We start from the raw sequence: 14,674 nt of genomic DNA, 5'->3' as shown, positions 1-14,674 counted from the left end.
TGAGTATGTCTTTTACACACAAAACACTCAAAGCATGAGATAGTGTCCTACAGGCTTTGAGTAAATGAAAAGCAGAACTTGGCCACAAAGGGTATATAGTGTATTAGGAAAGAGAATGACCTCAGTACAGTGTAAAAAGTGGAGGGTCTACAGAGAAATGTGATCATGGGAATGAAGTGAAGGGTGAGGTTGTCTCCAGGGTCAGGGTAAAGAACAAGTGGAAGTCTGGGATTTGAGATGAGGCTCTGGACACAGAGGTGCAGTTGAACCTTGTTCATGGATTCCATATTTGCCAGTTCTCCTACTCGCTAAAATTTCTTTGAAACTCTAAAATCAATACTTGCAATGCTTCCTCGATCATTTGCAGACTGTGCAGATTGGAGAAAAGTTGTCACCTAACATGCATGTTCTCTCATCAGAGGTCCAACACGGCAAAGCTCTGTCTTCTTGTTTGAGCTTATACTGTAAACAAGGGTCTTTTTCTCAGTCTACCAAGTGGCACGTTTTGTGTGTGTGTGTGTGTTTTGCTTAGCAGAAAAGGTAAGAGGTTAACTGAATCTTGAAGAAAACCCAAGATATACTCAAGCTTAGAAACAAGTCTATAAGCTTTCCAGGTGGGGGGAAGCCATTAAGAAAAAGTGTCCTGGTAACCACAGCTGCATAACACCACCTCGCATTTGGGGGGGCATGGGAGAATGTTGGGCTCTCCTGTTGGATGGCAGCATAAGCATTCCAGGCAGGGTAAAGCATGAGCTTTCCAGGTGGGGAAAAGCCCTGAGCAAAAGTGTCCTGGTGACTGCAGCCGTTTAACACTGCTTCCCCTTTCCTGGGTACAGGAGAAGGCTGGGCTCAAAAATCAACTTAGTAAGGGTGATGGTTGGTGTATGGCCCACAGAGATCCTGCAGTCTTTGCAGTCTTCCCTATTTAATATCCTCTCTCAAAAATCTCCGTTTCCCTAGGTACTATGGTAATGTGGGAGCAATGGTCTGGTATTAACTGTCCTTTTGTGAGTGCAACTCTTGACAGTAAAATGTTGTTAAAATGTGTGTGTGTGTGTGTGTGTGTGTGTGTGTGTGTTAAGTGTGTGCTGTGTGTGTATGTTTCTCTGTGTGTTGGGTTGTCGGTGTGTGTAATTCAACAGAAAATTGTAAACTTTGATGACACAGAAACAGAAATAAAACTTACAAAAGTCAGTGTTAAGAGCAGACGTCAGATGCTTTGACAAGAAAGCAGTACAAAGGCTCCTTGCTTGCTGGTTTTTCTGCAGTCTCACCCCAAGTTGGCACAAGTTGGCAATGTTATCGTTTTACAAATTGCTTATGAATAGTAAGTGTTCAAAGTAGTTCTTGGAAGAATTAATGAATAACACTTTCTGAGAAGTCATAAGAAAAGGCGAGGGGTGAAACAGCATTGGTAAATCACTATCAAAGGACGTTTCATTTGGCCGTTCTTACAAAATGCTCGGTCAAAGGAATGTGTTTGCGCCTTTGCTGAAACTCGAGTACGCTTTCAAAAAATATTTTGGATAGCAACCAGGAAAATATGGGCAGGTTTTACTAAACCCACCTGAAAATGGCATGCAGATGGTATGCAGACTGGGGCTGCAGTTGCCACATTGTGGGGAATACGGTAGATGGCTTTATGGGGGGCTGTCACTCTGGCCTTCAGCCCACCCTGTGTGGGCAACACTGCTGTGCTGAGGGTTTCCATCCTCCAGGAGTGATCTGTGGCAGCTCCCTGGTCAAGGGCAGACTCCATACAGGCAGGTCTTCTCTGAGACCCACACACTGCCTCAAAGGTGGGAAGACAGGACAGGAGACACCGGGGGTATTCTTGAATGCTCCTGTCTCTTGTTTCTGCTGCCTGATCTCCACGTGAATATCTGGGGATTTGGCTCCTCCTACTTCTTAAAGTGTCTTATAGGTACATTTCTTTTTTTTACTGTGCCAAAATACACTTAACGTAAGATTGACCATTTTAACAATTTTTAAAAATTTATTTATTTATTAGTATATACTTTTTTGCATTCTAAGATATTGCAGAGCCTTGGGGGTTAGGGGGAAGGGGGGTGGGAAGGAAATAGGGTGGGAAGAGGAAGGAGAGAGGCGTGGTTGAGGTCTGTGAAACCCCCCTCATTCCTGCAGGGGAGACCAGGGAGCTTCCAGTGATGGCTTGGTGGTCATCACTAAGCTGGTTGCAGGTGTCAGAGGTGTGTGGCAAAAGCCCTAAGCCCCCCACAACCTGGCTTGGGAGCCCAGGGCACTTCCTGTGGTGGCTTGGTGGTCATTGCTGGACTAGTTGCAGGTGTCAGGGGGGTGTGGCCAGGGCCCTTGGCTCCCCTTCCTATTTTAACCTTTTTTTGTTTTTATTCAGATGATCACCCCTCCTCCTTGAACCTCTGTCTTTTAAAAAAAAATTATCAATATACCATGCAGTTGGTTTTCATGTCCCTTTACCAATTCCTTCTTCCCCCAGTCCCCCATCAACATCATACCTGTTCACTTGTCTTAACAAGTTCAAGGAATTGCGGTGGTTGTTGTGTCTTCTTTTTTTAAAAAAAAAAAAAACCATTTAAACCATTTTAATGTGAATAATTCGGTAGCGTTTACACGATGGGGTGCAACCATCACCTCTGTCTAACTCCAGAATGTTTTCAGTACCCTCAACATTAACCTCATATCCATTAAGCATTCTCTCCTTCTTTCTCCCCAACCCCACCAGCCCTAAGCAACCACTAGTCTACTTTCTGTCTCTATAGATTAGCCTATTACGGTTATTTAATCTGAATGAAATCATAATATATGGCCTTTTGAGTCTGGCTTCTTTCACTCAGCATGATGTTTTCAAGGTTCGTCAAGAATGACCTTTTTCATGACTGAACAATATTCCATTGTATGGATAGACCACATTCTGTTTATCCACTTGTCCATTGATGGGCATTTGGGTTATTTCCACCTTTTGGCTACTGGGAATAATGCTGCTATGAACACTCATATATAAATTTGAGTGTCTGCTTTCAGTTCTTTGCGATATATACCTAGGAGTGAAATTGCTGAGCCACATGGTAATTTTCTATTTGACTTATTAAGGAGCAGCCAAACTTGTAGACACACTTTTAAGGCAAGTTATGTACATCTGAGTTTCCTCCTGGAATTAGTCTCTATTTATACTCCCACCTATGGTGCAAGAGAAAGCCTTTCTTTCCTCACCTTTGGTAGCCCGAGGCATTATAGTTTTTTAAGACCTTTTCACATTTGCCCAGGAAAGGAACAACAGAAGACATCTCATTTGTCTGTGCAGTTTTGAGAACTCCCCGGACTTTAGCAGCCATTTGTGTTGTTTCTCTTGTGACCTACCTGTGCATGTTCATTCTCCATTTTTCTTTGGGCAGGTTTCCTCTTTCTTATTGGATACAAGTTCCTTTCATGCTGGATAGAGTTTCTCAAATGTTAGCATGCATGTGCATCACCTGAGTTGTGTTTTTAATGCAGATTTTGGAGCTGCAGTCTCTGAATTCTGATTTGGCTGACGAATCTGAAGTTTTACAACATACCAGATGTTTCTGTGGCAGGGAGTTCACTCACCATTTAAAGATACCGAACCTTTCGTGCTACACAAATTCTCTCCCTGCCCTCATTCCTCCAATTCATTGAGTTTTTACTTTTAAACTTTGCTCTTGTTTGCATGTGGGGGGGGGGGCATGTGGACATCATGACTGGCTCTGCCACTGTAGGAAAAAACATTTCCTCTACCCTCTTATGTTCTGTTCCTGGAGCCTGTGAATTAAACTGATAACAGACAGGTTAACAAGAGAAAAAGGTGTATTTGTGGACTCACAGGAGCCAACTAAAAGAGTGGGTGGCTCATGAAGTGGTTGAAGTTAAAGGCTTATATACCTAACCTAGTAAGGGAAAGAGAGAAATGGCTTTTGTGGGAAAAATGAATAGGTTCCTTAGGGAAGATGAATGGGCTTTTAGGGGAACAAGCGTGAGATAAGAAAGTTTGTGATAACGTTTATAGAGGTAGGAATGAACTTTCTGTCTTTCTGGGCCAAAAAACTTCCCTGCAGAAAGGGTTTAGGGAGATTTTATTCACATTCTCCCTTCTGGGGGTAGATCTTGATGGATGCCTTCTTTTCCAGCAGTTGCTGCTTTTAGTCAGACAAAGGAAACTCCTAGAAGGTTTCTTTCGGCATCTGCTCTTTCTCAATTGCCTTCAGAATAATCCTCATGTGAAAGTGGCATACCAAATACTAAGCTTGTTTTGCATTTTAACCCAATCAAACTCTTTATAGTTTCCAAATCTGTGCCATAATTTGAAAGCGCATCCCCTCCCCAGGCTGTGAGAGCACCTTCATTGCATCATTTCCTGTCTTTCTGTCCACCAACAGCTCCTGGTTCTTGCAACAGTAGATTTTAATCTCCAGTCTTCTGCCTCTGACATGCTATGGGCAAAACCCCAACTTTTTAAAAAGTGCATTAGAGTTTCATTCAAATGATTGCAAATGGGTCATTTGTATGCTGGTCAGCTCACCATCTCTAATGTGAGAGGTCAAATCTCTCTCTCTCTCTCTCTCTCTCTCTCTCTCTCTCTCTCTCTCTCTTCAATTGTTATTTTTCTAGTCCCTGCTTCTTGGAATATTCTGGAAAAAATTGAGTGGCTAGGACCTGGATTGCAGAGAGCTAAGAGGTTCCACTGAGCCAGAATTTAGTCTGTAAACATACTGCTGCCTGCTGTGGCTGTGGAAATAGAAATGTCAGAACAAGGCATGACAGAGCCCTGATGCTGCCTGGTTGGTGGGACATGGGTACCCACAACAGGCTGTGTTCAGAGCAGGAAGAGCTATTGGAAAGGAGAGAAACAGACTTACGTGGGCCTGGAGGAGGGGGCCCCACTCTGTCCCAATGGAGGTGAGACAGCCATCCAGGACTGGGATGTGGCAAAGGTGTTGACTCTTCAGGAACCAGAATGCAGGCAGGAGGCTGAGAAGGAAGCTCACAGAACACTGGGCTGATGTTTGGGAATGTTATTCCAAGCTGATTTCATGGCAAGTTAGAAATGAGCTGATTCATTGGAAATCTAAAATTTGCTGAACTTGGAAATGAGCCAATTTCCAGGGAGTGAGAGATCAGGTTTGTGTCTCAAATGCAGGAAACCATTGTTCAGCTCCCAATACCTGCTTGGAGTGATGCGACTTCCAAGATGTCTTTTGTACAGTTGTGCACCGTATAACGACATTTCAGTCAATGACCAACCACTTATACAACAGTGGTCCCATAAGACCACAATGGAGCTGAAAAATTCGTTTTCTATGTTTAGATATACTTAGATACACAATGCTTACCACTTACAATTGCCTACAGAATTCAGTTCAGTAATATGCTGTACAGGTTTATAGCTTGTGTGCAATTGGCTGTACCATATAGCCTAGGTATGCAGTAGGCTGCACTGTCCAGGTTTGTGTAAGTATATCTGTGATGGTTGCACAATGACAAGACCACCTAAGACACATTTCTCAGAATGTATCCCTGTTGTTAAATCACACCTGATTGTGTTTATGATGCAGCATGTGCAGGGAATGTGAGCAAGTATACACAGGATGTTCTCAGTGCTGTGTCAGGTTAGATCTGAGGTATGACTTAAAGGAATGACGCAGAGGTGGCTCTGGGATCCCAGGCAGCTGGGAGTCACAGCTGGGTTGGTGTGAAACAAAAAGAACTTAGGTGAAGTGGATGCCACCTGATTTTGGAGGAGATCACAGCACGTCGTCTCTAAGTGTGGTTTGCCCACTGGCAGGAGCGGACTCCCCTGGGAAGGTGTCAGAAATGCAGAGCCCAGGCCTGCCACATGCAGGCTTGTGTCCTCCTGATGCCAGGAAACCATCCCACACCAGCTCTCAAGGTTGCTCTGGTTCCTCCCCCAGGTGGCCGGCTCTGGAAGGCACACTTTGTGACACCTGTCTTCAACCCAGAAGGACACGTGGGCTGTGCCCGCTCAGTCCTGTGCTCCTGCCACAATGATGTAACTCACCATGACCCGCCACTGCTCTTCGATCTGTCCAGGGACCCCTCAGAGGCCATGCCCCTGTCACCTAGCTCAGAGCCCTCGTTCTACGTCGTGATCAGCCACATACAAGAGGCCACACGGGAGCACCACAGGACCCTCACCCCTGTCCCCAGGCAGCTCTCGGGCTTCAATGCCGTGTGGAAGCCATGGCTACAGCCTTGCTGTGGCGTGTTTCCGTTCTGCTGGTGCCAGGAGAACGTCCACCCTCGGGACGAGCTGTGAAGGCATCAGGGGCCCTTGGGGAGGAGAGAGGAGAGGGACGTGAGGTACGGGGACCCCTCGAGGGTCTGATGCCCAGTTTCTCATCCGTGCCTTTATTCACCAATGGTCCCCAAGTTTCCAGCTAAGCTCTGACTATGAAGTTCACCCAATGTACTACACTCCTTCTTCTTTTATATGGGAAACTATTTTTGATTTCCACTAGACCACTAGCACAGGAAAAAGAAAATCAAGAACCAATAAATGCAACAATTGTCTAAAACTGAATTCTCATGTTGCAGGGTGTATTAGTCTGTTTCTGTTGCTTATAACAAAATACCCCAAACTGGGTGATTTTAAAGAAAATGAAATTTATTGCTTACAGTTTTGGAGGCTGGGAATTCCAAAGTCCAGGGGACGCATCTGGTGAGGGTCTTGGTGGTGGCTACAGTGACCCAGGGGTCTCACATGGCAGAAAATGGTGGAGCAGAGACAGACACAGAGATGTCACATGCTCTCCTTTTAAAGTGCTCAGAACCACGTCCCTGACCACCATGATTAATCCATTCACTATGGCATGTTCCTACAATCTAATCACCTCTTCAAAGCCCTACCTTTCAACTACCACGGTAGGATTTCCCACCTTCTTTACACTGTCACAATGGGGTTCATGTTTTGGAGGAGCATTCAATCCAAAGCACAGGTCATTGACAATCCACAGAGAAAAGGGAAGGAAGGAGAGATTACTGGAAATTAGTAGGGGGATAGGGAGAGAAAGGGACAGAACATTAATGCTCAAACAGCATGAAGGGACAATGTGAATGGCATGTAAAGACACTAGAAGATAGAAAGTAAAATGAAGAAAATACATACACCACATAAATGCTATCCTAAACAAAGCTGGTATAGATTTCCTAATATCATCAAAAGTAGAATTTATGGCAAATTGCATTCCTAAAGATAAAGACAAACATTTCATAATAATGAGAGGGACAATCCTTTAGAAAGAGGGTGAAATTCTAAATCTGTATTCACTCGATGGGTATAACTTCAAAATATATACAATGCAAGTTACAAGATTAGAAAGAAAAATAGTCTAGTCCCAACCATACTGGGATGCTTTAACTCAGTTCTCTGTTTCTGATCATACAAGCAGGCAAAGCATCTGCAGGAATATAAATGGACTAACAATAAAATGTTGAATTTTCGAAAGGAGAAACAGACCTATAATTACTAGAGGTGGAAAATAAGAGGAGGAGTAATTGGGTAAGAGACACAAAGAGTAATTATGATTTGTAATGATAAACATACTAGTACTGATAACTCTGTACCCCATAAATATGTATAATCAAAAATAAATAAATAAGTAATTTTTTAGGATTAAAAAAAAGAATATAAATGGTCTAAACAACTGGATCAACAAACTGGACCTAACTGATGAATACTAAACATTGCATCCAATAGCTGCAGAATTCACATTCAAGTGCACATTTTACATTGACTAAAATAGAGCACATGTTGAGACATTTTTTAGAAAGTCTTCTCAAATTCAAAATGTTGAAAGCATGAAATCATTCAGAGCTTATTCTCAGACAAGGTATAATGAAGCTAGAAGGTCAGGAATGAAGTAAAAGGGGTTGTCACTAGAGATCTGAAGATGATACATTGCTGGTTTTAAATGTGAAAGAAGGAACTGTGATCCCAGATCATGAATACGAGCAGTCTCCAGCAATCAAAAAAGGGAAGGAAATGGGTTTTCCCTTAGAGCCTCCAGAAGAAACTCAGCTCAGACAATCCCTTGATATTAGGACTTCTGACCTCCAGAAATGAAAGATAACATATAAGTTACTACATTTGTGGTAATTTGTTACAGCAGCAATAGTAAACTAATACATCTACCAACAGAGGAAAGGATAAGTACATTTTGTTGTATTCATTTATTGGGATAATATAGTGGGGTCATTCCTTACACTGTCTTTTTATTACAATCACCCAGTTGAGAGGGAGAGGGCTTTTAAAATTATTCCAGGCTTCTAGTCAAGATGGTGGAATAGACAGTCCCCAGCATCACTCTCTCCCACAAATCAACTGGTTTACAGCTATTAAAAAGCAACGACAGCCAAGCTGGAGCTGCTAGAGATCAGGGTAAGAGGAAGAGAGACCTACAGAGTGCATGAAAGTGGGAGAAGCCACGATGAGAGAAACAAAGACCCATTCAGACCATTTCGAGCCTCCCTGCCTCAAGGCTGGCCCTGGTGAGTGCACAGAGAAGGAGCTGGCAAAAGCCGCAGGTGTGTGTGCCCTTAGGATGAAGTGGCTTGGAGGCACCAGGGGAGAAGAGGGCCTTGGTGGCCCACAGGCCAGCAAGACTATTAAGAGAGTTCCTGTGGCCCACATGAGAGCAAGAAGGCACAACAACTGAAAAAAATGAGCCACTCAGAGGCCAGTGAGTCATCACAAGGGACTGGTGCATGGCCCATCCCATGGGAAGTGTTTGGAGCATGGGTGGTGGGGGAGTCAGTTCCACTGGGGGAGCACTGGGGCACAGCAAGGACAGCTGACCGGCACCCCAATCAGCACAGGACCACTCAGAGGAGAATGATCAGGAATATAGAACTGCAGGGGGAGCGGTTTGCTGAAAAGATTCAGGCCGAGACTAGAGTTTCTACACAACCCAGGTGCACTGGACCTAACTAGACCTGGAATTACCTACAAAGTACACCATTAAAATTTGAGCTGCACAAAAAGCCTTCCTTAGGGAATTAGCAGCAAAGCAGCAATTTAGCTCAACCACAGAGCTCACGTGCTGGTCCCCACAGGAAATTCCTCCATTTTAGAAGTAAGCAAAGGACAACAAATTAGTTCCAGTGCAGAATTTAAGTGGTAATAACAGCAAATAATCCAACATAGACTGAAAGCAAAACCAAAATATCCACAGACCAAAGTTCGATGCTAACTTGTAAAGGTCTCACATCACCAGAGAACACCTATAAAACCTAGAAGGACCAAGAGTCCCTGAGCTACTAAGCCAGGGAAAGGGAAGGGCTGGGGGCCTCAGCCATGCCCCCAAACCCCTGCACCCAGCCCAGTGACGATCACTGAGCTGCTGCAGGAAGCACTCTGGGCCCTCCCGAGCCCAGGAGGTGTGGGGCCAAGGACCTCAGCCACACGCCACCAACCTCCCCAACCAGCCCAGCGACAACCACTGAGCTGCCACTGGAAGCCCCCTGGTCTCCCCTGCAGGACTGAGGTGGATGCCACAGGCCTCAACCCCACCCCTACTCCTTCCTCCTGCTCCCATCCTGTTTCCTTTCCCCTTCCCCTCCCCGTCTCCCCACCAACTACTCTGCAGCAACATCACAGAGTGTAAAAAGGTAACATTAATAAATAATCTTTGAAAAAATATTAATAGTAAATAAATAAATAAATCCAGATCAATTAAATTAGAGTCTCAGTAGAGGGGAAACTTTACGGTCTCCATATGATTCTATTGCACAGCCAGGGTTGAGACCCACCGCTATTCAGCAATGAAATAAACTATCTGCTCTTAAGATGAAAAACGGGTGAATTTTAAAACACTGCACTGAAGGAAAGAAGCAAGGTAAACAAAGAATTCACACATGTACAATTCCATGCATCTAAAATGTGAAAACAGGTGGAAGTCATCTATAGTTTCAGAATTGGGGGGAAATTAAAGGTCAGGGCCAGAGGGAAGGGTTTGGGATTGCTAGTGAGGATCTCTCTTGACCTGGGAGCTGATTCCTGGTGGGTTAACTTGAAGACAATTCACCGATGTACACACTTTTCTGGAGATATGTTAAACATCAATATGAGCTTTACCAGACAATAATAGATTAGGGAGGTTCACAAAATCCTGTCAATATTATAGAACTTATTTCACGGCTAATTGTTGCACTTATAAAGGGGACATGGATTGGGGACATTACAGAAAAGTGGGTTACTGTAGATCAGGTTACATTGGATTCCAATTTTTTCCCCCATTGATACAAAGTCTCTGGATTTCTCTCGGCATTGGACACAAATCTCAGAATAACTCTTTGGAGAAGTCAGTGAAACTGAATGGAAAAAGGGTTGGTTGACTTAGAGCTTGCTGAATGACCGAGATGTCTTGGCAGAGAAACTAACCAGTCACTTGCTCCGATAAGAAACAGTTCGCTGTCTGGAACACTAATCCTTTTGGCCATGGAAACACACTTGGAGCTATACAGAACAGGGGATTGCTAAGGCCTGAATATTTGTGTCCTCTCAAAATTCATGTTAAAATCCTCACCCCCAAGGTGATGGTGTTAGGAGGTGGGGCCTTTCAGAGGTGATTGGGTCAGAATCCCCATCCTCATGAATGGGATTAGTGCCATTATTAACAAGGCCCCAGAGAGCTCTCTCATCCCTCCCAACATATGAAGATACTGCAAGAAGGTGCCATCTTTGAACCAGGAAACAGGTCCTCACCAGACACAGAATCTGCCATACCTTGATCTTGGATTTCTTGTCTCCAGAACTGTGAGCAATAAATGTCTATTGTTTAGAACCCACCCAGTCTACAGTATTTTTGTTTTAATGCCCAAACAGTCCAAGACAGAGACCGTATATTGGGTCACGTCTAGCCTACTTCAAGATGTTTTGTGAATTAGACAAAGTTGAATAACCCTCAATGGAGCAGGTGTCTTAGGACCCGCGTGCAGAAAAGAAGGCATCCCTCTTTCCCATGAAGAAGCCCTGGTAGGTTGCAAGGGGCACAGCTTGAAGATTTTAGCTCTGTTCATCTTCTAAGCTGGGCGCTTCATGAAAGAAAGTGAAGTGGGTCAACCACCCAGACTACAGGCTTCCACACTTTGTACCAAGAGAAATGCTTCTTTCTTAATGTGGCTCTTTGTGCAGCTTTAAATATCCCTTTCATAGCAAATAACTTGCAAACATCATTAGAATTTCAATGTCAAAAATCTCAATAGGGCCCCAAATAATGTCATGGCAAATAAATGAGGCAATGAAATCTGCACCTGAACCAGCAAAAGTATGTACAACACCAAGACAAAAGAGGAAATGCCTACCTCTTCCCCACATTGACCAAATCCTCCTGGACCATCTTGGGAGATAATCTCAGGACTAGTGTTCAGCACACAGAAAGGTCACTCATTTTTTTCTTCATTATGTGCAATTAACTGATAGATGATCACATTTACAGGGGTGGGGTAGGGATGAGAAGGGTGTGCATAAGGTTAAGTGTGCCCTACTGAGAACTGCCAAAATGAAACAGCAGCTGAAAACCAAATATTATGAGCAATGTTAAAAATAAAACAAAAATTGAAAAGCCACAGTGGTTCTCCAATCATCACCTGTGGACCCCTATGAGTTCCATGATCCTTTCTGGGGTTCCCCGAGCTCAAAACTGTTACACTGAGAAGTTACTTGCCTTTTTCAATGCATAGGCATTTGCACTGATGGTGCAAAAGGAATAGTGGCTCAAACTCTTGGCATCTAAGCACAAGTCAAGGTAGGACGTGGGATTCTTACTAGTCCTCTCTGTAGTATTCACTGCCATGCATGTGTGGGGGGAAACAAGGAAAGAAAAAACAAGCTCACTCAAGAACATCCTTAAAAGTTGTCAATTTTACATCAATTGAGATGTATAAATCTCAACTCTTGCATACACGTCTTTTCAATATTTTTCTTGACAATTGGGAAATAGACATCAAGAAGTTCAGCTGTTTACTGAGCACATGGGTTGCCATGAGGGAAGGCACTTGTACTTGGCTGGTTCTCAGTTTATTTCAGCTCAAAGTCATCAATACTTTGGGGTGGCATACTGGGTCTGTTTCTCTTGCTTAGAATACCTGAAACTGGGTAATTTATGAAGAAACATTTATTTCTTATAGTTTCAGAGGCCGGGAAGTCTAAAATCTCCAGGGAACAAATCTGGTGAGGGCCTCTTCTAGGGGGTCAGGGTGTCACATGGTGAGAATGCTCTGAGCAAGAGAGAGCTAACCTGCTCACTTGCTCCCCTTACAAAGCCATCAGAACCATCCCCACGACTTCATGAATGGATCAATACATTCATGAGGGCACGGTCTTCACAATCTAATCACCTCTTAAAGCCCCACCTTTCAAATACCTCACTTGGGTATTCCACCTCTTAACACTCTTACAATGTACATTTAGTTTCCAACACGTGAACCTTTGGGGGACACATTTAATCCATTACAGGTAGCATATTCCGGTCTCCTGCAGCCATATATTGGGGTGATATGTCCTGAGCCTCAACACACTGTAAAGCTTTCCACATCTCCTGCCTACCTTTGAGTATCTGCCTAAATGCAAATGATGGTGGTTGACTCCTTTGCTAGAGTAAGCTCTCGATAAATAACCTCCGCCTGTTTTAATTTGGGGTTTGGCGGTCTTTCATTTATTTCTACCCATTCTAAAGCATGAACATACAAATACATGGCCTCTGAGGAGAGTTCCACATGTTCACTAATAACAGCAAAGTCATGGCCCTCTCCCTTCCCCAACCTACCTCCATCCCTGTCCCCAGCCAGACCATCAGGTAATTGATATATCTCTTCTCCCTGTGCCCAGATGTGGCCTCAGGGTAAAAGTAACGAGTCCAACAACTGACATTTATTGAGTCCTTGACATGGTCCAGGCATTGATCTCAATGCCCTGCAGATCACAGCCCCTCCAACAGTTCCTGCAGGCACAGATCTTTTGATATTCAGTATCTTGAAGTGTCATGCCAATTTAGCCAATAGGACAGATACTCCTTAACTTACGATGGGGTCACCTCTTAGTAAACCCATTGTAAGTTGAAAATATTGTAAGTTGAAAATGCATTTAAATACACGTAACCTACCAAACATCATAGCTTAGCTTAGCCTGCCTTAAATGTGCTCAGAACACTCGTGTTAGCGTACAGTTGGGCAAAGTCATCTCCCAGAAAGCCTGTTTTTTGATAAAGTGTGAATATCTCACGTAACTTCTTCAATCCTGTACCCCAAAGTGAAAAACAGAATAGCTGTATGCTACTCAGGGTATGATTTCTACTGAATGTGGATCTCTTTTCCACCATCGTAAAGTCGAAAAATCCTAAATTGAACCATCGTTAAGTCTGGGACCATCTGTATGAGTAAATGAGTAGAGACGCATCTTGATGCAGTTGAAGAATCATGAAGGAAGAAACCCGTAGTGGGGTTTGCTCTGTCTTCCATTCAGTAATCTCTCCCCTTTCTTTTACTAGCATCACCTTTGTCTGCTGTGGGTCTCCAAAGGGTGACAGTAGGTTAAGATGTTCTGCCCTCCTGGGTCAAAGGACACCTGGGACCCAGGCTGAGCTCACCCTGTGTGCTCCCTGGTGCTGGGCAGAGGCAATCTGAGAAAGCCACTGAGTGGTTCCACCTGGCTGTTCTTCATGTTTGCTTTTCTGCAGCACTAGATCTTCCATTTTTGTCAGTCTCTGAGGGACCACACACACCACACGTGCATAATTTTGTTCAGTCAATCCGGGTGAGTTTCTTTTGCTAGGGATGGGGTTCAGGACATGCTGCCCCAGAATATGGCACCTTGGTATTTGAGAAAAGAGCAGAAGCATGACGGTCCCTCTCACCTTCCCGTCACCCCTTTCATCTCCCATAAAGCAGGTCATAAAACCTAGGAAGGATTCTCAGACTCTCCCCTGAAGCAGGTCATGAGACCTAGGAAGGATTCCCTGATTCCGCACCCTTGAAACAGGTTGTAAGACCTAAGAAGGACTCTCTGCAGGTCGTAAGACCGAAGAAGGACTCTCTGCAGGTCGTAAGACCCAAGAAGGACTCTCTGCAGGTCGTAAGACCCAAGAAGGACTCTCTGCAGGTCGTAAGACCCAAGAAGGACTCTCTGCAGGTCGTAAGACCCAAGAAGGACTCTCTGCAGGTCGTAAGACCCAAGAAGGACTCTCTGCAGGTCGTAAGACCCAAGAAGGACTCTCTGCAGGTCGTAAGACCCAAGAAGGACTCTCTGCAGGTCGTAAGACCCAAGAAGGACTCTCTGCAGGTCGTAAGACCCAAGAAGGACTCTCTGCAGGTCATAAGACCCAAGAAGGACTCTCTGACCCCACCCCCAAAGCAGGTCATAAGAACCTCATGTCAGAGGTGCCCTCCCTATACCCGGAGGAAAGGAGTGTTCTTATCTGTGAAGACACAGGACACAGAGAAGAATCTGAACACAAAAGCCTTTCTAAGTTCCCCCAACTTATGACCATTAGATCACTCCCTCACCCCGTGTCCGATCATACTTCTGTGCAACTGTCCACTCTTCATTAAACCTAAGCATAAAAATGCACAAGTTGAGCTGTTTCTTTGGGTCTTCATTTCTGAAGGCTTCCATGTAGCGTAGATCTTTAAATACATTTGCATGCTT

The 14,674-nt window shown here is 44.2% G+C and overlaps 1 protein-coding gene across 1 annotated transcript in view; it reads left to right on the top strand.

Annotated features, from left to right (window-relative positions):
* The window catches only part of LOC134367124 (arylsulfatase D-like), a 34,612-nt gene extending 28,323 nt beyond the window's left edge, over positions 1–6,289 (top strand). The window contains exon 9 of the mRNA XM_063083759.1: positions 5,925–6,289. Coding sequence (XP_062939829.1) covers positions 5,925–6,289 — 365 coding nt within the window. The remainder of the gene's footprint in view (positions 1–5,924) is intronic.
* Positions 6,290–14,674: the final 8,385 nt, after the last annotated feature.

The sequence above is a fragment of the Cynocephalus volans genome, chromosome X (assembly GCF_027409185.1).
Source record: "Cynocephalus volans isolate mCynVol1 chromosome X, mCynVol1.pri, whole genome shotgun sequence".
Classification (NCBI taxonomy): Eukaryota; Metazoa; Chordata; class Mammalia; order Dermoptera; family Cynocephalidae; genus Cynocephalus; species Cynocephalus volans.
The sequence above is the reverse complement of the archived record's forward strand: the minus strand, read 5'-3'. Positions and strand labels throughout refer to the sequence as shown.